Below are 23,542 nucleotides of genomic sequence, written 5' to 3' on the forward strand. Positions count from 1 at the left end.
GTGTAGTAAGACTGACTTGGCATAGCAAGAACGTCAGCAAGTTGTGCAAGATCGTGAGCGAGGTGACGTGACAACGAGGAGCAAAAAAGTTAAACTTGAAGGATTCATTTTACTTATGAGAAATAGATAAAACAAGGAAAGAAAAAAATTGTGAACTTTACCTAGGACAAAAAATAATTTTTACCTCCACAACAAACAAAATTGCCTTTTGTCGCCAACAAAACATAATTGTTACAACACTGTTTTAAATCATTCACCAAATATTGGTGGTTATATACCCCCTCCTGCCACTTCCATATTGCTCTGCAAATCTTAAGTCTGCTGGTTAATTTTCATCGGGGAATATATATAGGTTTTTTTTTCTAAGTCGGTCCTTCTATTTTCTTTTCCCTTCTTGTGTATGATTAGTTAAAATGTTTAAAGAGCTTAGAAAATTTGAAATTATAAAAATAATACTCCTAGAATATTGGATTGAGTTGTCGGGTAAAATTTTTTTTATTTAGAGAAAAAATTTTGAAGCACGGATTTTAGACAAGAAAAGAAAAAATTGGAGTAGAGTTTAACATGGAGTAGAAATAATTGTTACCTCCAAATTGTCTTTTTCACCAGTAAAACATAATTGTGACAGCATTGTGATTGTGCAACATAGACCAAAATGCCATTGTAGAAGTTTACACTTAACAAAATAAATGGATTACATATATCACAAAAATACTTCCAAAGGAAAATAATACAAAATCATGGATTCATTACTTACAGATTTCCATGATCTTCAACTTTTGTGGGGAAGTGTATACATATACAAAAGAACATATGAACAAACTGGTAGCAAAAAACTAACACAATGTACAGATAACTCTGCCTCTTTAAGTTGGTAAAAGAAGCTTCACCGATCGAAGACTGTTAGAGGGGAAGATCCTCTGTTTGAAGTCTGTCCATTTTCATCTATTCTTAGAGGGGAAGATTGTGGCATGAGCTCAGACAATCGGATTCGTTCATTAGTCATTTTATTCTGGTAAAGGGGAGAAAACTTGTTAGTGACTTGGCACCGTTAGTTTGATACAAACTGTGTTTTGAGGTTTTCAATGAAGCAAGATGATTGAAATATTATGGATGTTACCTTAAATTTGGCATCTTGTAGTTCTCTTTCCAATGAATTCAATTTGTTCTTGAGCTGCTCAAGTGCTTCTTCAGCTGCTGAGATCCCCATCTCGGATGTTGGTCTTGTTATTCCAGCAGCCTACAATATATGTTCCAAGTAACACTTCAGTAAAAACTTAAAGAATTGGAGATACAACCAAATCTCCCTTGATACTTTAGTAAATGAAACATGAAGCTCTCCTGACCTTCAGCACAGTAGCGCATAGGCCAAGTAACTTCTGCGCTAATTCCAGCCTTTCCTCTTCCTTTTCCTGTTGGACAAATTTCAAAGTGTTTAAGTCCTTGAGACGCAAAATTAATCTTCTCTTTGTCCTAGCACATTCATGTCCACAGTCGCATTTGAATTCCTCCTAGGCACATTATATTCTGAAAAGTACTAACCTTCAACTTGTTCTCCAGTATTTGCTCCTTATCAAAATTAATGTAGGGGCTTCTTCCATTAGTTTGACGGAAGTGAGCCAGCTCTTCCCTGATTCTTGAAAGAATTGTTTCAGTTTTCCGCAACTTAACAATAAGGTCATCATTCTGATTTTTCAGTAAATTGTTCTCTTCCTGTGACGAGAAAACAAGCAATGAGGATTAGTGCTGTAGCAAAAAAATGCAATTAGCATTTTCATGACGTTGATCTTCAGAGTCTGGGAAGTCTAAGCATGGTAAAAGGTACGTACCTTTATTTTAGCATGATGATGGATGCGTTGTTGAAGGTTTTGCTGACCGGACAACTTCTTTATATCTGCTTCAAGTTCCCTGACCCTCTTCTTATGATTTACATTCTCCATCTGAAAAAATGTCCAGAAAATAAGTGGGTTTTAATATGTTAACAACCTGCCGAGGTGTAATTGAAAAAATTCACAACATTTCAACCTTTATCATTTCATTTTCAGTTGTAAGCAAGTGATCTCGTTGGCGCAATTTTTCTAGTGCAATCTGTGCAGCCACCATCTCTGCTTGTTTTCTCTCAATTTCCTCAATCCATCTAATCAACAAAAAAAAAAAAAAAAATGAGAAATGCACTTTTCCAAAAAACAACAAGGGGAGTCTTAAAATCTAATTGACAATTAATACCCTTTCCTCTCCTCTATGAACTCATTCAGCTGTTGCTTCAGCTTAAGAACCTCTTGCTCCTGCAAACCAAGGAATCAGTTAATAATATTAAATAAGTCCAGACTACTAGTTGGTGATATCATCATCATTACTAAGGTTACCTTGAACTGAGCATCAGCATTACGGAGTCGAGCCTTCTCCGTCAACATTTGCACTTGCTGATTATCCAGCAGAGTCTGGTGGGTAACACATAGGCAAAAATATAGGTGAAATAGTCAGGTCATGCTAGAGAACTGAAAAAAGGAAATGGCCTTTAGCTTTTATCATTCTCAAGCAAAAGATATAGATTAAGCTAAAATTACCGCGTAGTTATTCATGTCCAATTTCAAACCCAATAGATCACGTATTACGTCATGGGTCATGCTTTCGGCAGCAGCTAATTTTGAGTTCAGCATGAATATCTGCAATGAGTTTATGAACATAATTAAGTGAAGGATATTTTTTACCAAAAAATAAGTCACGTCGTTATAGGCAGTGGCGGAGCCAGAATTTTCGTTAAGGGGTGTCAAAATATATAAAAGTAAACATACCAGGAAATTAAGGGGAGTCAATACATAGTATATATACATATAATTTATATTTTTAACTAGCTACACAGTGTATTATTCCACCCCTTCCTATAAGGTGGCTCCGCCACTGGTTATAGGATGTAACATACCTCTTTTTGTCTACTTGCAGCTAGAGCCTCAAGTTCTTGGATACGATGTCTTTCTGCACTATGATCCTCATCCCTCTCAGACATTAACTGGTGAACCAGGCCTATTCCGATGCATTTAAAAGGGGAACCGGAACCCCTAGGCTTTGAAGCATTTTTCTCCAATTTGCTTGATGATAAAGTTGGAGCTTGGGTGGCATGGGGATCCATCTTGACTTTTTCTACCATTGCTTCCAATGCCTTGAACTGTTTTTCCCATTAGGTTAAAATCACAGGTTAGCAACCAGCACCAGCTATCACAATCATCAGAACGAATGAGGAATTACCTTTTCCTTATACTCGCAAGCCTGTGCCTCAGCATGCAAATTTAGTTCTGATATATGAGCCTTGAAGTGGGCTATCTGTTAAATAAAATGAAATAAAGTTAATCTAACTAGTTACTGAAATTTAATAACGACTGGCTGACTGAGCTTACAGAACAAAACTTCGTAAAGATAATAGAGGATGAAACTCACTTCAGCATCTCTTGAGATGATTTCTCCCTCAAGAAGTTGTATGCGCTGACTGGCTTCTTGAAGATTTTTTTGTTTCTCCTCTAGATGCCTGTATAAATAGAAATCAAAACATTTAGAAACCTAAAAGGGTCCGATTTTTGAGAATTCATGTCACATGGTTAAGTTGTTAGAAACCTTTTCATATCAACATCACTGCCTTTTACATTGTTCATTTGTTGCTTGATAGCATGAAGTTCCAGTTCAAGCTCCTCCCTCTGTAAACGCTGCCGCTCAGCCTCTCCTCTGACAAATTCAACCTATAAAGTGGGAAAAATAATGTTATTAAATGATAAATAAATAAATGAATACGTTAAATTTGCAAGAATGAGTACCTCATTTTCTAGTACATTCACCGTGCACTCTAGTTCCTCAACAGACCTCTCTAACAATGTAACCTCATCTTCTTTCTCTTCAGCTTGGAGTTTTGCCATCTCTGCCATCTGAAATTAACAGAATATTGTTGTAAGAAAAGGAGGGAGGAAGGGGGGGAAGGAAACGGAAGACATTGGAGGTCAATAACTAAAGAAAGTATTTTAAAACATGACTCCACCTCTTTTGCTTCTACGGCAATTGCTTCACTTTCCTCTGCAAGCGTTTGTGCCATATCTAGCTCCCTTTTCAATCTGACAATTTCTCCATGGAGGTCATCCCTCTCACTAGTAACGTCATTCAGATTTCTCTTCAAGCATTCGATTGAATTGTTCATTTCACTAACAATATCACCAAATTTGGTGAGTTCTATTTCTAAGTTCTCACAAACTTCCCTTTTCTCTAACAATTCCTCCTCCATGGAACATTTTGCTTCCATGGTGTCCTTGGCACTGGCAGCCAGCTCCGAGTTTTCGCTTGAAAGCAATTCTATGTCTTTGCACTTTTGCGAGATATCCGACTCCAAAAGAGCTATCTTACTTATTTTTTCCTGCAACTGAACTTCAAGCGCTTGACCTTGACAAACAGCTTCATCAAGCTCAGTTTCCAAAGTACTAATAGAAGCCACTAAATCATCAATTTCATCCTTTTGATCCTTGTGGTTAGATGCCGATTCTTGTAACAAACTAAGGTCAAATAGCATTCCTTTGATGATGCCATCCTTCCGAACCAACTCATTTTGCAGGGAAGCGCTTTGTAATAAAATCTCTTCAGCGAAATTCTTCAATGATTCAAACTCTTGCAAAAATTTGGATCCTCTCTCAACTTCTTCATGTATATCCTGTAACATGATATCTAATTCAGCACTTTTATTTTGAAAAGCATAAAATGCTTTACTCCCAATGCTGTTTACTTTGAGCACCATATCGGAAGTGTCATATGTACCCTTCTCACGAGATATGAGTTGGTTTCTCAAGGAAGCATTCTCTGCATCCAAAGCATTGATTCTTTCAATCTGTGGTTTCAGATCACGAGATTCTATATCTGCTTTCTTGACCTTCAACTCCTGGAAGAGTAGGCAGCGTTCTCCTTTTAACTCTGTTATTTCATGCTGCAGTGCTTCAATCTCCTTTTCAAGACAATTCATCTTCCTAATTTCTGCATCTTTCATTTCCATATCATTCTGGAGTCTACATGATGCAGCTTCCAGCAAGCAGCTTTCATTCTGCAACATCTGGCTTTGTTGGTCAAGGAAGAAGATGCGGCTTGAAGAACTTTCAAGGGCTGAGTCCTTAGTTTGTAATTCTTCAAGCAACTTCTCATTTTCAGAGCTAAGTTCCTGGACCTGGGCTGTCAGAACAGTCTTTGCTTCCACCAATTCACCAAGTTCACGTTTCAATGTCTCATTCAAACAAGAAACTTCCATCAGTGAGCAAGTATCTTGTTCAAGAGCGTTATTTCTAGAGTGAACTTTGGCAATCATTGAATCCATTTCAGTAAGCTCAGCCAACATATTCTGCTGCTTCATTCCTGCTTCTGCAACTTCTTGCTGTAGGATAGAAACATCAGCCTCCTTGTCAAGTAGGATGGATGCAGTTAATGCAACATCTAGGTTGCCAAAAATGATTTCTCTCTTCAAACTTTCGGCAACTTCACAAAAATACTTAGTTTTTCTCTCCAACTCAGATATTAATATGGTGCTCTCTTCTAACTCGGATGACAAAATTAATGACTCAAAGTCTTTTGCAAGAAATTCCATTGTCAAACTATCTTCCAGAGATTTCAAGGCTTCCTCTTTGTCCTTCAGCACCCTTTCTTGATCTATAACAGATGCCAAGACAGATTTGTTGCTGAAATCTATCTCTTTCATTAACTCAACAAGCTCGGATCCCATTTGCTCGGACTTTGCTAACATTGACTCTTCCTGGAACTGCAGATCTAATATTTTTTTCTCGAAGGATCCAAGTTTGGAGGTGAATTCCCCTGCATCAGACTCTTTTCTTACTATGCGATCAAAATTGCTTTTAATGTCAGCCAATAATTTCCCCTTCAGTGTTCTGCACATTTCAAGCTCTTTCAGTGCTTTGATGTTCTGCTCCTTCAACTTCGATATTAATGAGCTAGATTCACTTAGCCCATGATGGAGTAGCCCATTTTCTGCATTCAATCCAGCAGCAGCTTCTAAGAGAATGCCCATGTGACAAAGATGCAAGACAGACAGAGCGCAGTCCTTGACGATAATATCTGACCAGATCTCCTCAAGCCATGACCTCATGCACTTAGTTGATTCATGAAGTTGAGACTTTATGATAAGGAGATCAGAAGTTGCAGACTTGAGCTCATCCGTGGAAGTGGTCTCGGCTTGCGAAACTATATCCTCCAATTCCAATACCAGCCTCTGCATCATTGCTAGATCTGACTCAAACTCATGCTCCAGTCTTTGGGAATGCATGTCCTTTAGATCATTAGCCGACTGCAAGCTTTGATTTTCATTAACAAGGATGTCTCTCTGGTCAGTTAAGCTGATCTCCTTCTTCTTAAGCTCTTTAATGTCAAGCTTTAAGGATTCATTTGCTATCATTAGTTCATTTATCATGATGTCTGCTTCTTTCATGATGTCTTGGACCTCTTCAAATTTAGCTAGAATGCAGAAAGCTTCAGTAGTTTTCTGGGCCGCCACTGCCTTAGCATCACAAAGTTCAGCTTCAAGTATCTACAGACAAAGATTTCGGGAGAGCAGATCAGACTGTGTAGTTAATTTTATCACACTTAATTTAATGGCAGGAGTTTGTCCTTTACATTGAATTCTATGCTTATATTGTATTACACATTATTTATTTTGTCATAATGATCGTATCAAGGATTCTAGTGATAAAATTTAATATAACAGTCAAAAAGATGGATTTCAACATTGCAAGTCATTAGCAGTAATATATGATGTTTTTATGATATGGGCCTACCTTTTTTTGCTCATACCAGGAGCTGCAGGACTCTTGCACAGCACCTTCTATTTTCTGTAATTTAACATCTACTAACTCCACTTTATATTCAAATTCATGTTCAAACTTATCCATATAGGTCTGTAGAGAAGTTACAGCAGTCACAAAATCTCCAATACTCTCTCTACTCTTTTGCTCATATGACCACAGTGCTTCTTTCTCAGTACATAATCTGGCCATCTCAGCTTGCACTCCTTTTAAGCATTGGAGAGCAGATTCCATTTCTTTCCTTAGTAGAATAATTGTATCATCTCTGGCCTTCTTATCCTTACAATTCATTTGAAAAGTTTTCCAATTGCTGGCTGATTTAAGCATGTTATTACTTTTGCCGAAGGAATGGTCTGGATTTTCAGCTGTCCTATCTTCAAGAATGCATGACTCTAGGTGCTGGTCGTGTTGTCTTTTCTCAGTACCTGTCTGCAACAATACATTAAAGTTGGATTACAAAAATAACACATACATCACGAGGAACCTACCATGCCACTCAAGAAGCAGATAGAGTATAAGAATGAGCTACCATCAAACATAATGGCACATAACTTACCCGTGTTTCAAACTTGTAATCAGAAGAAAAAGAAGCATCAGTGTCATTGCTAATATCTTTTCCAGGACTTCCACTTCTTTCCAAGCACTCACTCAGGTGCGAACGTACTGTTGAAACACCTGCTTGCAGCTCTGTAAGTTTCTCAATCGTTTTCAACATACCACTTTCTTCAAGCTTTTGTCTTTGCTCCTCAAGAGACTCATTTTGATTCTCTGCAGCAGCGACTACTGAGGCCTGATCACAGAGAATAGCATCCTTCTGTCTGCTTATTTCTAGAGATTCCTTAAGCTGCATGTCCTTCTGGCTTAAAGCATCAATATAGTTGGAATTCTGTTCAGACAACCAGTTAACCACCACAAAAGCAACAGTTGCACTGACCGACGCCTTTATGAGTTGATCCTCCCCATGCTTAATCTTGTTCTCAAGTTCTGAGATGACACGTGCCTTTGAGCCTAACTGGGATGTCAAAGAAAGTATCTCAGCATCCTTTTCACTGCAATCTAGCTGGTGCGCCTCCGTCATAACTAAAGCTGCCCCTCTAAGAGATCTCAACATGGATTCCATATCATTTCTTTTGTTGAGAGCATTCTCCAGACTCTGATTGAGCTCTTCAATACATAACTCCTTTTCAAAAATGCATTTTGTCATTCTGCCAAATTGTTCAGATATCCTACTTCTCTTATCTGGAAATGTACTGGAAATAAAATCCAGTTGCTCACAGGCATCTTTGAGAGCCTCATGCCCCCCACTTACAATAGCTTCAATCTCGCTGTTTACCTGTGCCCATTCTTCAGACGTATCTATTAACTCTTTTTCTTTGTCATGTACAATTTCACCAAGTTTTCGATTTTCTTCTGTCATCAAAGACAATTTTGCCTCCAAACTTTTAACCTCTGTTTCCAGCTCAGTTAACCTCTTTGTGCTCTCCATCTCTTTCAAGCTACTATTTCTGACTTCCTGCTGCAGAAGAAGGAGTTCTTCCTGCAAGCATACAATCACTTCAGCAGTTTCTGCCTCAGCCTGCCTACTTATTTCATCCATCGCTTCCTCATTTGAGACTTGAAATTCACAGTCATTTTGGTACCGCCGATTCAACATTTTGGCCTTCTCAAGGGAATCATGCATCTTTTTAAGCTTTGCTTGTAAAGGAGAATCATCACTTTCCAAGAGCTTCGAAGATGAGAGATCTCTCAATTCTTGACGAATCATTTGCTCCTTCAAGGAAGAGATTTCAAGCTCCTGTTTCTGCAGTAATTCAGCATAATGGCTGTTACTGTTTCTTAGATCTTCTACCTCAGTGATTGCTAAGACATGTTGAGATTCAAGAGCCTCAATAATGGATTTTGCTTCCCTGAGTTCTGCCTGAACATCTTCACATTTCTTGGTCACTAACAGAAGCTGTTCTTTTGATGACTCTAGGTCTTGCATCATGGATTGAGCACTTTGCTCCAATTCATTGCGATGCAACCTTTCTTCTTGAGCTATAACTTTCAGAATGTCCAACTCAAGTTGCAAATCCATAATCTCCTCAATTTTCTTCATCATATCCTCTTTCCTCGTATCTTCCTTCTCTTTCTGATCAGCAGTTGTTGATTTGCCATCAAGAGCCAGAGCTTCTGGTATTGACTCCTGAAAAGTTATGGTTATAGTCATCCACATAAAGAACATAAGCAAACTTGAGTTATGAAAAAAAAAGTAAATCATACAATAGAATGTTCAGTGGGATCCTATAAGCAAAATACATGGTCAAAAATCATCAGAAAACAGTAGGAACTTGGACTGACTGTGCTCTAATATCGTGTATTTGATCAGTCAACTTATGAACATTACGTTACCCCAAAAGCTTTAGAGGCTTGAGCGCAACTTCAACTCAAGATTATTCTGTTGTTTCGTGGGATTACCTTGTTCTGGCCAAATTGTGGTATATTCTCATCTCAGATTCATTACTAAGTCAGAAAAAACATCAGTTTAGTGTAATTCAAATGTCCAACAACTTTCTGAATCATGATAAAAGTGTGATGACCCAAAAGGTCATCTTATGTTTTAGAACTCGAATCTGCGCTCTTAAGCCTTAAAAATCTCATTTTTACCCTCCTCGATTTGAGTGCGCAGTCGGGCAGGTTTCCGGAAAGCTTTTATGTTGAAAACTGATGAAAATAAGAATTTTTGTCTTAAAAGTTGATTTTAGTTGACTCCGGTCAATATTTTTGGTAAACGGGTCCGGATACGTGCTTTGACGGTCCCAGTAGGTTCGTATCGAATTATGGGACCTGGGCGCATGGCCGGAATCGAATTCGGAGGTCCCTAACTCAAGTTATGAATTTTTGATGAAAATTAAAAGTTTGAAAATTAATTATTTTTAGGAATTGATTGATGTTTGGCATGGTTAGTACCGAGTCCGCATTTTGGTTCCGGAGCCCGGTACAGGTTCATTATGATAATTAAGACATGTCTGTGAAATTTGGTGAGAAACGGAGTTGATTTGACGTGATTCGGACGTCCAGTTGAGAAAATAGAAATTTTAAAGTGTTCTTGAGAATTTCATTTGATTTGGTGCTAAATTTAGAGTTCTAGGTGTTATTTTGGCGATTTGATCGCGCGAGCAGGTCCGTATGATGCTTTTAGACTTGCGTGCATGTTTGGTTTGGAGCCCCGAGGGCTCGGATGCCATTCGGGCGATGCGCGAGTTGAGTTCAAACCTCAACAAGGCTGCTGGTGCACCAAATCTGGTGTGCCCGCACCTGCGAGCCTTTGGTCGCAGGTGCGAGCGAAAGCTCCACAGATGCGACCCAGGCCTGGACTTCGTTTTTCCGCAGATGCGGACTTTTCTCCGCAGAAGCGGAACCTTGTCCGCAGGTGCGGCCCCAGTTGGCCCAGCCCTTTTCCGCAGAAGCGCACACTCCGTCCGCACATGCGGATGCGCAGGTGCGAAGGTCGCTGGGCAGTGAGCATTTAATTCGGATTCCAGCCATTTTTCTTCTCGTTTTCAAAAAGATAGGAGGCCTAGGGCAATTTTTCAAAGACATTTTCTTCCCTAAATCATAGGTAAGTGTTCCTTTACTCGTTTCTTTCAATTACCCATTACATTTCTTGAATTTTCAACCTAAACTCTAGAGTTTTTATAGTAGAATTAGGGGTTAGGGTAGAAAATAGGGATTTCGGGAATTTGGGGATTTAGACCTCAATTTGAGGTCGGATTCCAAAACTAATTACATATTCGGGCTCGGGGGTGAATGGGGGGGATGAGAAAGAAGTCGATTTGACGTGATTCACACGTTCAGTTGAGAAAATAGAAATTTTAAAGTGTTCTTGAGAATTTCATTTGATTTGGTGCTAAATTTAGAGTTCTAGGTGTTATTTTGGCGATTTGATTGCGCGAGCAGGTCCGTATGATGTTTTTAGACCTGCGTGCATGTTTGGTTTGGAGCCCCGAGGGCTCGGATGCCATTCGGGCGATGCGCGAGTTGAGTTCAAACCTCAACAAGGTTCAAACCTCAACAAGGCTGCTGGTGCACCAAATCTGGTGAGCCCGCAGATCCTGGACTTCGTTTTTCCGCAGATGCGGACTTTTCTTCGCAGGAGCGGGACCGCAGAAGCGGAACCCTGTCCGCAGCCCTTTTCCGCTGAAGCGCACACTCCGTCCGCACATGCGGATGCACAGGTGTGACCAAAGCACCGCAGGTGCGAAGGTCGCGGGGCAGTGAGCATTTAATTCGGACTCCAGCCATTTTTCTTCTCGTTTTCAAAAGGATAGGAGGCCTAGGGCGATTTTTCAAAGACATTTTCTTCCCAAAATCATAGGTAAGTGTTCCTTTACTCGTTTCTTTCAATTACCCATTACATTTCTTGAATTTTCAACCTAAAATCTAGAGTTTTCATGGTAGAATTAGGGGTTAGGGTAGAAAATAGGGATTTCGGGAATTTGGAGATTTAGACCTCAATTTGAGGTCGGATTCCAAAACTAATTACATATTCGGGCTCGGGGGTGAATGGGTAAAAGAATTTTGGTCCAAACCTCGGGTTTTGACCAAGCGGGCTCGGGGTCGATTAATTTATGCAATATAATTGATTCCTTTAGCAATATTTGATATTATTGAGTCATTTTTGAATAGATACGAGTGGTTTGGAGGTGAATTCCAAAGGAAAAGCTGTGATTGAGAATTAAGTGGCCTTCGAAGCTAGGTAAGTGTTGTGTCTAACCCTGACATGAGGGAATTAGGAACCTTAGATTATTTGCTAAGTGAAATTCATGTGAGCGGCGTATATGTGAGGTGACGAGTACCTATGCGCCGCCAATTTACCTGTTTTTTTTTTCCATGTTTCTCTGTTTTTTTGATATTGTCTCATTCCTATGCCAAATTGCTACGTGTTATACTAGTGTTGTTCAAATTATCGTTCTTATCATGTTTACGGAATTTTCTGGTGATAATTGAGTTTTTATTTCAAAGTTAAGATTGATATTATGGAACCAAATGTTGAAGTAAGGTTTGTACTTGTTATTCTACCTCCCTGTTGTTATTTATGCATTGCATTATGGTAAGGGAAAGTATTGTGAGTGTTAATGCACGAAGGGTGATGCCGTGCCGTATTGTGAGTATTAATGCACGAAGGGTGATGCCGTGCCGTTTCTATTAATTTTATGGTGAGATTGAGAGTAAAAGCACGAAAGGTGATGCCGTGTATTCTTCTTTACTGTATTCACTATTCCTATTTGATTCATGGTATATTGACTGCTCCAGTGATCATTCTGTTGTAGTTCTTTATCTTGTATTCCCCTCAGTATGTCTCCCCTCCCGACATTTCCTGTTTAGTTCTTCATTCCTGTTATTTGTGTATGCACTGTTAAATTGTACAGGTTGATTGTAGGTGTCTTGCCTTAGCCTCGTCACTACTTCGTCGAGGTTAGGCTTGACACTTACCAGTACATGGGGTCGGTTGTACTGATGCTGCACTCTGCACTTTCTGTGCAGATTTTGATACCGGCTCAGGTTGATCGAGATTTGCTATTGGTCCGCTGTCCGGAGACTCAAGGTAGATATGTCGGCGTTCACAGACCTTGAAGTCCCCGTCTATCTTTTTATGTCATACTGTTTTTTTCTTTCAGACTATTACTTGTAGTAAGTTCTAGAATGCTCGTGAATTGTGACTCCAGATCCGGGTGGTAGTAGTTAATACAGATTTATGATATTCCGCACTTGTTATATTTCATTGTAGTTAATTAAATGTTAATTACTGAACGGAAATAAAGAATTGGTAAATGATTCTCTAACGTTGGCTTGCCTAGTAAGTGAAATGTTAGGCGCCATCACGGTCCCGTCGGTGGAAAATTTTGGGTCGTGACAAAATGTCTCTAATTCTTCTTCTTCTTCTTCTTCTTCTTCTTCTTCTTCTTCTTCTTCTTCTTCTTCTCTTATTTGTAGTTATATAATGACAGAAATATGCTTGTTTGGAACTCAGAAAGAGAATTACCTTTCTGACTTCATTCCCACCATTGTGATCGTTGTCAGCAGAACTGATACTAATTAATGAACCTCGTAATTCATCTATTTCCCTGAGGAGTATTGAGAGCAAGTTAGAGGGCACTAATAGCTGCAGCAGTTTGAATTTCAATATGTTAAACAACAGGAAAGTCTATAGAAGCTCAGCTGAACAAGACAACACAGATAGTGTTACTAAAGTAAGGTGTTAAAAAGGTTCACTAACCTGCTGAGTTTTTCATTTTTCTCCAAAAAACAGTTTAAGTTAGTCCGGCATTCCTCCAACTCGTACAAAGTCTTTTTTAACTGAAACATGAGAATACATATCAGAGATCAAGATTGTTCAATTACTTCAAGTTAGGGGGTGACTAGAGACCAACCTCTGAATGAAGTCCAGTTTGCTCATCGCAAACATGTGTAGAATCCTGCACCATAAAAAATATGCTTGAACATAAGCAGGCTTGATTTTGACCCTTAAAGCAGTTGAAACAGGAAAGAGCACACTGTACAAGCTGTTGTTGTACATTACCTGAGATGGAATATTCATGTCCAAATGGCTGTGCTGCTTCAAGCTCCCATCAATATTGATATGTAGCTGTGAAAACACATACATTGTCTTACCATTATAGCCTCAAACAAGTCAAAGAACTACAATAGACAAAAGCACCATGTTTACCTGATCCCGCAAGTTAGAAATTTCAGCTAACAGAATTTCTCTCTCTCCTTCTTCATAAAAATCTTGAAATCTACATTCCCAACAAAGTTGAACATTATTGACGAATAAAAAGGAAATGAGCTTCAACATTCGGTTATATTGAATTTCCGTTTGAAAATTCAAACATTCTACCTCCGCAGTTGTTCCAAAAGCCTAATGTTTTCACATGCGAATCGAGTAACTTCTGGATTTCTATCAACCTTAGCTTGAAGCAACTGAATTTCTTCAGTAAGTGCACTGTTTTCCTCCAATAAATAACTATCTGCTGGTATTAGTCCATTGGCAAGTGACTCCATCCTTTGAATTTTCTCTTCTCTGAACTTTACCATCATCTTATTGCACCTATTATCTTCCTCCCTTTGACGAACCTAAGAGATAAGTATAATAACAGTAGTATTCAGGAACAAAGTTAGTTATCTTACTGCGGTACTATTGCAAATGTCAAACCAAAACAAAGAAATGGGAGAGAAGGCAAAAAGGTGAGAAGTGGGTCACCAGACGGTTAAGCTGCTCGATTTCAGCTTCAAGTTGTTTGATAGAAGTTTCGGCCATCTGCTCTCTCCTTAAAGCACCGGCTAGAGTGGTCTCTAGTGATTTCAACTGAAAAACAGAGAATTAAAAGCAAGAGGAATCATTGCACAGCACAGTAGATAAACACTTGGAAAGTGAGGTCTGATTATTTAGCCATGATGATGCAAGAATGTAAGAACACCAGATAGAGATGCAATAATCAGAGTGAATCAAGCTGGGACAAGCAAAGAAGCAGAGTCTGCTGGTTTTCAGATACTATGAAAAGTAACTATCTAATGGAAGTCTTGAGTTAAAATCAGAAAGAAGAAGAAAACAATGTTTGAATAGGTATAGTTCCTCTCTTCCTGCACTCATAACTGTCAATTAATCTCAATCAACCAGTCCAAATCAGTTGGTGTCGGTTATATGAATCCTCTAGTCATTTTCCATTTCATACTGACATTGAATAACTTGCCTTCTTACATAGATTTGGGAGTTCTCTGACCACAATTATCCTGCACACCACACGGTTAATTAGTTTAATCCCAACTAGTTGTTATCTCCTCCTTTACTCCCATTGCGTTTTATTCTTAACTAAGTTTCATTGATTCTGAGATATCTTAAATCTTTTAAAACAACTTTCCTCGATGTGATTTTAGGCATACTGACATTGAATAACTTGCCTTCTTAGGAGTTCTCTGACCACAATTATCCTGCACACCACACGGTTATAATTAGTTTAATCCCAACTAGTTGGTATCTCCTCCTTTACTCCCATTGCGTTTTATTCTTAACTAAGTTTCATTGATTCTGAGATATCTTAAATCTTTTAAAACAACTTTCCTCGATGTGATTTTAGGTACAACTCATCCTCTTTTATAACCTTCAATCATCACATTGTCACACCTATGAACCGATGTATCTAAGAGGTCTATGTAGGACACAACAAAATTATCTCAAGCTACTTCCATTTTATCCTCCATGTGTGCTACTTGCACCATCTGTCATATATGATCATTTCTACTCTTATCTAATTATTTATGACCACATATTCATTTATATGACATTCATCTTCACTCCAGGATAATATCGTTGGTCCCACAACCGTTCTATAAAACTTATTCACCTTGTGTGCTACTTGCACCATCTGTCATATATGATCATTTCTACTCTTATCTAATTATTTATGACCACATATTCCTTTATATGACATTCATCTTCACTCCAGGATAATATCGTTGGTCCCACAACCGTTCTATAATACTTATTCACCTTGTGTCATTCTATCAGATAACACATCTAAACACTCTTCTGTTCAGTCATCCTATTCTGTATCTTATCGCCGCATCGTTGTCTATCAATTATCATGCTATTCTCATTGAAGACTTCTGAGTTGTAACACATTCTGCAACTTTAGACTTTGGTAAATGTAAAATGTAACTGAATTATAGTTTTCATGCTATTATTATTGTTCAGTATTTTGGTACATCAGAAGGTGAGATAGCAGCATATGGAGGTGTTGAGTCATACTTTTGACTTGCAAACTTCATTCAAGAAGGAAAAAGAAATGATATAAGATGACAAGCAACGTAAAAAAGCAGTCTAAAAAGATATGGTGTACCTGTTTGGAGGACAACCTTACAATGCCTTTGGCCTCCTTTGTAATCAAGCTACGATGCTGATCTGTCTCAAGTTCCTTCTCAGCATAACTGCTGTCATCTTCCATTCTACAGTCTCCTGAAATAGTTGTTTGACCAAATGACAAAGTTCTAGATACATTCTGACGTTTCAAAGAAGAAAGCTCCTCCTGTGTCAAAAATTCCACCAATCTTTTCCATCAGGTTTTAAGCTCATGCTAACTTCTGCCATTGCAGAATAAATGTTTAAAAAGAGATTTTCCACCTCTAGAAGTCTTATTTGATGTTTAAGAGCAGTGACATCTGCTGAAGAATCTTCATTGACGACAGCCTTCAGTTTGAAAAGGACAAAAGGAACAAAGTCAAATTATTGATGCTGAATGTAGGTTCACAACTTTGTCATCAGCTATGTTATATGCTTACATTGTTCTGAATAAGTTTTGCTCGCTGAGCAAACTTCAATGTATTCAGTGTTTCAGCTGCACAACTGAGGAGAGCAAATCAACATAGTCCAATAACTTTTCACCTGAACTACTCAGCATAAGATTTAAAAAAAGGCTAAAATAACACCAACCAGATAGAAGGGCTGACATTGGCTATAATCATCGTTTTTGAGTTTCCACCCAGTGAATCCTGCATTTCAATACTATAAGAAGGATGCCGATATGCTCTGGTTTAAACACTGAACAGAAAATGTGTTTTAAAGTTCACCTGAAGCAGAAATGTCAACCTCGAATCCCTATAAGGAACATGTCTTGGCCTCCCATTGGCCACGTCCACCAGAACCATTATTACATGACTGCAGAAGGAAATGATCTGTCAAGTGAATGAAAACGACCAGGAGACAAGGCAAGAGTTATCAGGGAAAAATCATCAGTAAAAATACCCTAGAACTGATAAAGATCTATTGATGCTTGCAGCTTCCTTCAAACGTTCACCCTCAGCACCAGACGTCTTTTGTCTGTAATAGGTAATGGTCACGTAAATGATATGTCTGAAATATTTGTAGTTCTTTCTTTCCTTAGCAATACATAACATTTTTGCTCTTATCCATCTATGAATTACCTTTCTGAACCGGCAAGGTCAACAAGATTGAGCCTTGCAAAACGGAAGTTATCAGTAGAGTTCTTTTCCCACCTACTCTCAATTATACAGGTAAAGACACTGTGGGAGCGACTGCTTTCTCTGTTCATGTTTGTTGACGCTACTTTCCTGTTTAAAGAACCCTGAAAGAAGTTAAATCAAATTCATGAGAACATTTTTTATGCTACTTGCAAAAACTTGCATCATGTGTGTGCTACAAAAAGAGTAAGATATTATTGAAGAAACTCAAAACAGATATTGTCACCTGAGTCAAGAGCCTAAGAATGTCACCCACAGTTTGGACTTCAAATTCGGACAGATTTTCAACATACACACCTTTTGTGCTATCCTCTCGCAACTACAAGAGAAAAAGTATGAATGTGAACCAACAGCAGTACGCTGCATCTTATTTTCAGGTCAAGTTCAGATACGGGATAGACAAATTACCATTAAATTTGTGGATGAAGGATCAAGGAGATCGGTGATTTGTTCATTATAAATCTCTAAAAAAGAACATTTGCAGCTGTATTGTAGTCTCTCATCCCTTCGACTTTCCTCTTCCTGAAAAATAGAAATCAAAAGTGAAGTTTACAGAAGCAATGACCTACAATTTCTAAATTAGAAGTTGTATTAAGAATAAAAGGCAAAAATATCCCACTTACTGCTCTGATCCTTGCAAACAAGAATTCAAATATACGCGGTGTCATTCCTCGGTTGGGGCTCGGCCTGATTTCCAGTTCTTCAATCTCACCAAGCATTGTATGTGTCTTCCCACTACCAGTCTGCAAGAAGAGGTTATGTCTGAATGCGCTACTAATTTTGACTTAAACTTTAGAAGTAAAAACTGTGAGTGGAAAATGAATCAAGAGCAGATATCACTGCTTTGAGAACTAGAAAGATATATGGACAATAATAATCATAAATACAAAGTGTTCAGTTGCCTACTTGCCTTAGCATCTAAACATTTGCAGATACTTTAAACGGAGTTGTATTGAAAGTAATGATAACAGTCTAAGCACTTTGGAGATTTCTTTCCTTTTTTTTTTGGGTGAAGGGGTGGTGGTGGTGGATACTCAACATTCAATTGATCGACTAACTTGCTAAATACAATCACATCCTGGTTCCTCGAACCACTAAAATGCTTGAGAAATTCTACATCAACTTGCAGAGGCCAGGTTGAAAAATTCCCTACGAGTTACGTGCAGCAATGAAACTCAATGAACCCCTTTTCCAGTGCCTTCTAAACAATAAGGTTAACTTTGTTTAAGCACGTGGAGTAACAACTTTTAACATTAGTCGCGCACAAGTTCAAAAGCAATGACACCGATAGTTTTTCATCAAATATCATATGCCTCACCTGTCCATATGCAAAGATGGAGCTATTATATCCAGATAAACAGTTCTCCACCATTGGCAAACCAACCATTTTGAAAAGTGTTTCCTGCAAAAAAAAATTGCATCATTTTCAGCATCTTATAGCACCCATTAATTGTTCTAAGTTGGATATTAATTATAGCAGACCTGGTTGATTGTTTCACATGCCACGTGATCAAATGTAAACCGAGTTTCAGGTTGCCCAATCCAGGTGATGCATTGTGCACTTTCCTGCTTCAAGCACCTATTGTACCCATTAGTACTTCTCTCCATGTTATTGAGAGGACGCATTCGTATCAAAACCTATAGTAATTCAATGCAGTTTAGTACTTGATCACCAAAATGACAGGTTAACAAAATATATCCTGAGAAAATCCAAATCTTAAAGGCATGCTATAGAAGTCAGCGTACCTGTACATTGTGCTCCATCCAGAATGATGGATTTTCCTTGAGGTCAAAATGAGGAACTTCAACTGTATCAACAACAGTCGACAAATTACCACTGCTCGGTATTCCCCTATACAATGCTGCATAATTGGCCATCCGGGCACCTCCACTCGCTGAAGGCCTAGAACCACCAGCTAAAGAAAATGAAGGAGTTGGAGGCTTAGTTACACTTTTAGATGGTGTGGTTTGATTAGAATGACTCTCTGAATAGCCAGAATTTGCCCTTCCTATCGTCCTCATGGACCGAGGAGTAGCATTGACTGCTCCAGCCCTCGATTGACCACCACAAGTAGTTGCATCCATTTTTCCTTCATCCCCTACTTCCACAGTACTCGAGCTGGAATCAGCTCTCGATGTCCACCCATATCGACCTTTTGGTAAACTTACAGGCTTTTCTGGGGTTTTAGTGATATCAGAATACCTACTAGCCTTAGGTTTAGTTGGGGTCTTATCAATTTTAGTAACCCTAACACCCATTTGTTGATCTACTCCGCCTTTCAAATTCCGGGTGGCTTCTTGAATTGTGTTTAAAGGTGGCCTTGTTGGGTCTGTACTGGTGGTTTGAGGACCCATTGAATCCCTCGGATCCACTGATACATTCTCAATTTCCTCGGTGTGGGCACTCTTGCCACTGTTCCGGCGCAAGAATTTGAAGTCCCTCAACATTCTGTACCAACAAAAAAGTTTTAAGATAACTGTGTTTGAATTCAAATACAACAGTGACTACTACACCTCAATCTTATATACTAGTTGGGGTCGTCTATATGAATCTTGAAAATTCATTCAGCTCCATTTGAACCCATTTCATTCCAATACACTTTATAATCAAATATAATAATCTCCAAACACACACAAAAAGTAGGATTTTAATTCAAGAAACCTTAATTCTGTAGCAACAAAGGTTTAAGGTAAATGTGTTTTAATTCAAAAACAGCAATGACCACCACACCTCGATCCGAAACTAAGTTGGGGGTGGTCTATATGAATCTTAAATATCCGTTTACTACATTTGAACCCGTTTTATTCCAATACACTTTATACTGACATACAAAACTTTCCCAAAAAAAAACGTAAAAGATAGGAATTTTAATTCAAAAAACCTTAAATTGTGTAAAGAATGCTGATTTAGTACCTGAAAGAAGCGTTGAAGAAGAGAATACCGAGTCCTCGAGAAGCTGAAATTGTAAGTCACTTTCTTGGGTTATTTCAGCTTAATTTGGAATTTCAAGAATCTTGAAAAAAAAAATCAAATCTTAAAGTGGCAACTCATTCTCGAGTAGAGAACCTCTGTCTCTCTCTCTCTCTCTCTCTCTCTCTCTCTCTCTCTCTCTCTCTCTCTCTCTCTCTCTCTCTCTCTCTCTCTCTCTCTCAAACACAAGACAATTTGTTACAATTTACCAGCTCTTTATCATAGAAATTCAAATTGTAACTCTCTCTCTCTGTCTCTCTCTCTCTTGAGCTGTCGGAGAGTGAAGTCTGTTGATTTCTTTATTCAAGATTTTCAAATATGAATCTGCAGGGGGCAGAGATGGACGGCTAAGATTTGATCTAAGGTTTGAAATGGCGCTTTGGGTTTTGAAATAGGGGAAGGGTTTATTCCGGAGAATTGAAGGAATAGGAGGGGGAGATTTTGAAAAATCATTGTTTTACTAATGATTTCCAACGGCTACTATTTAAATTTTGTTATAGAGCTGTGAGCCTCCTTTTTTTCAAATTTATTCTTTTCTTGCCCTTCTTTTTTCCTTTATTTCACTTTCTTTTGGTTTTTTACTCTACCAAGAGTAATTGGGGGTGCCAAGATCAATGTTTAATTTTGGTTCTACTGCTAAACGGAATGGTGCTACAAAGAAAATAAATACTTTAAATGACTGAAAATGAAACTAATAAACATTAGATTTTTAGTTATCCGGAAGAAAGAGGTGATTCTTCTAATGAAATTAATTTGTTATGTATGACTTTGCTAAAGTCCTAACCTTGTTCCTTTTTTATTTTTAAGTAGCGGTGGTGCTGGAGTGTATTGTTGCAATCATTTCGGTAGAACCTAGTCAAGATCAATGTTTAATTTTGCAACTGAAATAATTTTTTTCTGTTCTGTCAATTTTTTGAAGAACTAGAAGAGTGAACATATTCAAAATCTAATAAAAAAAGACATCGACCAACTGACTAAAATATCACTTTGAGTTGTTTTGTTTTGTTTTCATGAGTACTATTTGGATTTATTATTGAAAGAATCAATGTGGGCATTCAGTTTCGATGTTTTTTCGTTTAATGTTTTTATAGAAAAAAAAAATAACAACCTCAAAACATAGCACTTAGTTATATCTAAAGTCGCATCAAATGGTAATTAACTTTCCCAAAAGAGAAAACTACAAAGATAAACTTAACACTTTTAATTTTAAGGCTATTAAAATAAGAATTGAACTTAAACATCTAAGCCCACAGAGGATACCTATGGCACCCATCAAAGTGCGTCACTGTCTTTCTTCTTCTCCTACCTAAGGCAATTTTTTTTTCCAAATCCTTTTACTTTAAAGGGTTTTTGTCATGAAAGATTTCATTTTTCATTTTTTGTTTGCGTTTTCATTTTTATTTACTATAAATAATAGAAGAGGTCAAATGTAACGTTAGATTTGCGAGATTTAAGATTTAAGATTTAAGATAAAAGTTCTCAATTTGCTTGATATTTTTAAGAAAAATATTGGGAGATATCGAGCAACATAATTTTATTGTTAAAAAGGGACGAAATTAGAGAGCACTTCAAACTTAGAGATTCCCTTTTCTAGTATATTAAATTTCTGCTGCTACTTTAGGACAAAAGATACCACATATTCTTAAATTATCTAAAAAAATTCAAGTGAGTTCTCATCCTGGATCAAGCATATGCATTTTAAAATTTCAGAAATGTCTCAATCCGGCTTTGTCACAATCAAGTCCTAGAAAACTCCTATAATGCCACTTTTCTCACTTACTACTAGCAAAATATGTCCACTTTTCCATATAATAATATTCTTTTAGTTTTAGTTTATAGTTAGTTAGCAATGTCATGAAACTCCAAAAAGAAGAAACCAAAAGAGAAAAAGGAACCGGGGCTTGTCAGTGTATGTATTAGATGGGGTTTTATTTTCTTTTTACAGATTGTATAGTGCGATGATGATTAATTAATGCTAGGACAAAAACATTTTGCTAAACAATTTGTGCATCATACAAGTGTTATACTAAGTGCTGGCTTTCTCTCAAAGAATACTCGAAATAAGTTAAGTGGCCATTACGACGTCTCAAGTCTCATCTTGTTTTCCCCAAATCAACATCAAACAAATAAGTTAATTTGTTAAACATATAAACCAAATCGAACAAACATAAAATCAAGTTTACTTTGTCGTTTTTTCTTCTTTTTTTTTCTTTTTTTCCATGAACAAATTATGAAATGGAAATTCAATTATTGTAACTACTATATATATATATATATATATATATATATATATATATATATATATATATATATCCTGGGAAATGACCTTTCCTTTGCTAAAAGAAAAAAAGAAAAATAGAGAATGGAAGTCTGAAGAAGCAACTCCCCTAATAATATGAGTAACCCAAGATGAGACAAGGAATCCTTCAGTCTTTGATTCATTTTCAGAAGAAAAGAAGATGCCTCGGGCACAATTAGTGTTAGGGATATAGTAGATATGCCCTAGATCCAATATCATATTTGATAATTTGAACATATTTTTGTGAACGTTATTTGATATAAAAATATATGACATTTGATATATTTTTTATCATAGTTATTATTAATTACTTGATTAATTTAATAAGGTCCTTGATTAAATTTTAAGACTTGATATCATGATGGAGATTATGATAATGAGAGTAAACTTTCTTATAATTTAATCTAAATTTGTTCTTGATCGTAGAATTATTAATTTAGACATTAGTAATCTCGTTAGATCAATATTTATGTGATCGTCTTTATGAGATAAAGATTAGTTGATCTCATTAACTAAATCACATAGATAGATGATGCATATAGAGATATGATCATTGAACCGACTCATTGGATAATTCCTAATGGTTAGAATTACCATAAACTGTCAATAGGATATTCTCTTGAAGAATGTGATGTAAGGGTTTTCTTTGACCTGAGATCGTTATAGTAATTGGCAAGTTATTTATTATGCTTTGATACTAGACACCTATGGCCCTAGGGCGATAGTTGAAAGGATATTAGGTATGATTAAATGCTTCTAGAATTAGTGATTGATCAAGATGGAATCTACCAACTCTTGGTAATGAATTTAAGCTCCATGGTGTCATGAATTATAAATGACCAAACTAAGACCTTGGCCAGGGCGATTGAATTAAAGAAGAAAAGAGTTTCTTAGGTCATTCAATGGTCGATTATATTTGACATGCATGCATAGTTGGTCGCCTATTAGGAGTTGACAGTTGAACCATATCCTAGGGTGACCCGGAGCTATAAGGACAGAAGGAATTGCTATATTATTCTTCTACTGGTTCTTGAGAGTAAATTGTATACTTCATTCTATCCGGTCGTTAAGAAGTGTTGTTAGACACCACCCTTGATTAGTATATTGATGTGATCAGTTTACTACCCGCTTAGTATTGAACCTATGGGGTCGCACACTAACGAGTGTTCCGATCTTTGCTAAAGAATTAGTTATTTTATTATTTGATAATTAAATTAAAGAATTTAATTAGTCAAATAGATTTAGTTATTAGTCCAAATAAAATATTATTATATTCTTTGCTAGTACAGAGGATATAATTAATATTGTGAACAAATTGAAGTTTTCTATTTGAAATAAAAAATTAAATTATCTCTTGGTTAAAATATATATGTGATATATATAATTAATATTTATTTATTTATTTATTTATATGGGATGTATATA

At 37.3% G+C, this 23,542-nt stretch overlaps 1 protein-coding gene and 1 long non-coding RNA gene across 2 annotated transcripts; one reads left to right on the plus strand and one right to left on the minus strand.

Annotated features, from left to right (window-relative positions):
* Positions 1-558: 558 nt before the first annotated feature.
* Positions 559-20,224, minus strand: LOC104087258 (kinesin-like protein KIN-12D). The gene is made up of 38 exons (XM_070185196.1): positions 19,762-20,224; positions 18,594-19,296; positions 18,330-18,485; positions 18,166-18,249; positions 17,471-17,590; positions 17,256-17,369; positions 17,074-17,166; positions 16,791-16,951; positions 16,612-16,686; positions 16,437-16,524; positions 16,300-16,358; positions 16,149-16,212; positions 15,991-16,056; positions 15,710-15,895; positions 14,074-14,178; positions 13,711-13,946; positions 13,540-13,609; positions 13,393-13,458; positions 13,244-13,288; positions 13,090-13,169; positions 12,856-12,937; positions 7,387-9,015; positions 6,804-7,259; positions 4,025-6,556; positions 3,807-3,914; positions 3,610-3,731; positions 3,436-3,523; positions 3,247-3,321; positions 2,924-3,166; positions 2,568-2,666; positions 2,367-2,441; positions 2,227-2,285; positions 2,026-2,137; positions 1,830-1,940; positions 1,543-1,713; positions 1,347-1,412; positions 1,121-1,240; positions 559-1,012 (listed from the first exon to the last, which is right to left on the minus strand). The coding sequence occupies exons 2-38, from the start codon at positions 19,293-19,295 to the stop codon at positions 887-889; spliced, it is 8,844 nt and encodes a 2,947-aa protein (XP_070041297.1). The 5' UTR covers position 19,296; positions 19,762-20,224; the 3' UTR covers positions 559-886.
* LOC138899083 (uncharacterized) lies at positions 1,685-12,655 on the plus strand. The gene is made up of 2 exons (XR_011410855.1): positions 1,685-1,821; positions 12,357-12,655. It is a non-coding gene; the product is annotated as an uncharacterized lncRNA (long non-coding RNA).
* Positions 20,225-23,542: the final 3,318 nt, after the last annotated feature.

This window comes from Nicotiana tomentosiformis, chromosome 1 (assembly GCF_000390325.3).
Source record: "Nicotiana tomentosiformis chromosome 1, ASM39032v3, whole genome shotgun sequence".
Lineage (NCBI taxonomy): Eukaryota > Viridiplantae > Streptophyta > Magnoliopsida > Solanales > Solanaceae > Nicotiana > Nicotiana tomentosiformis.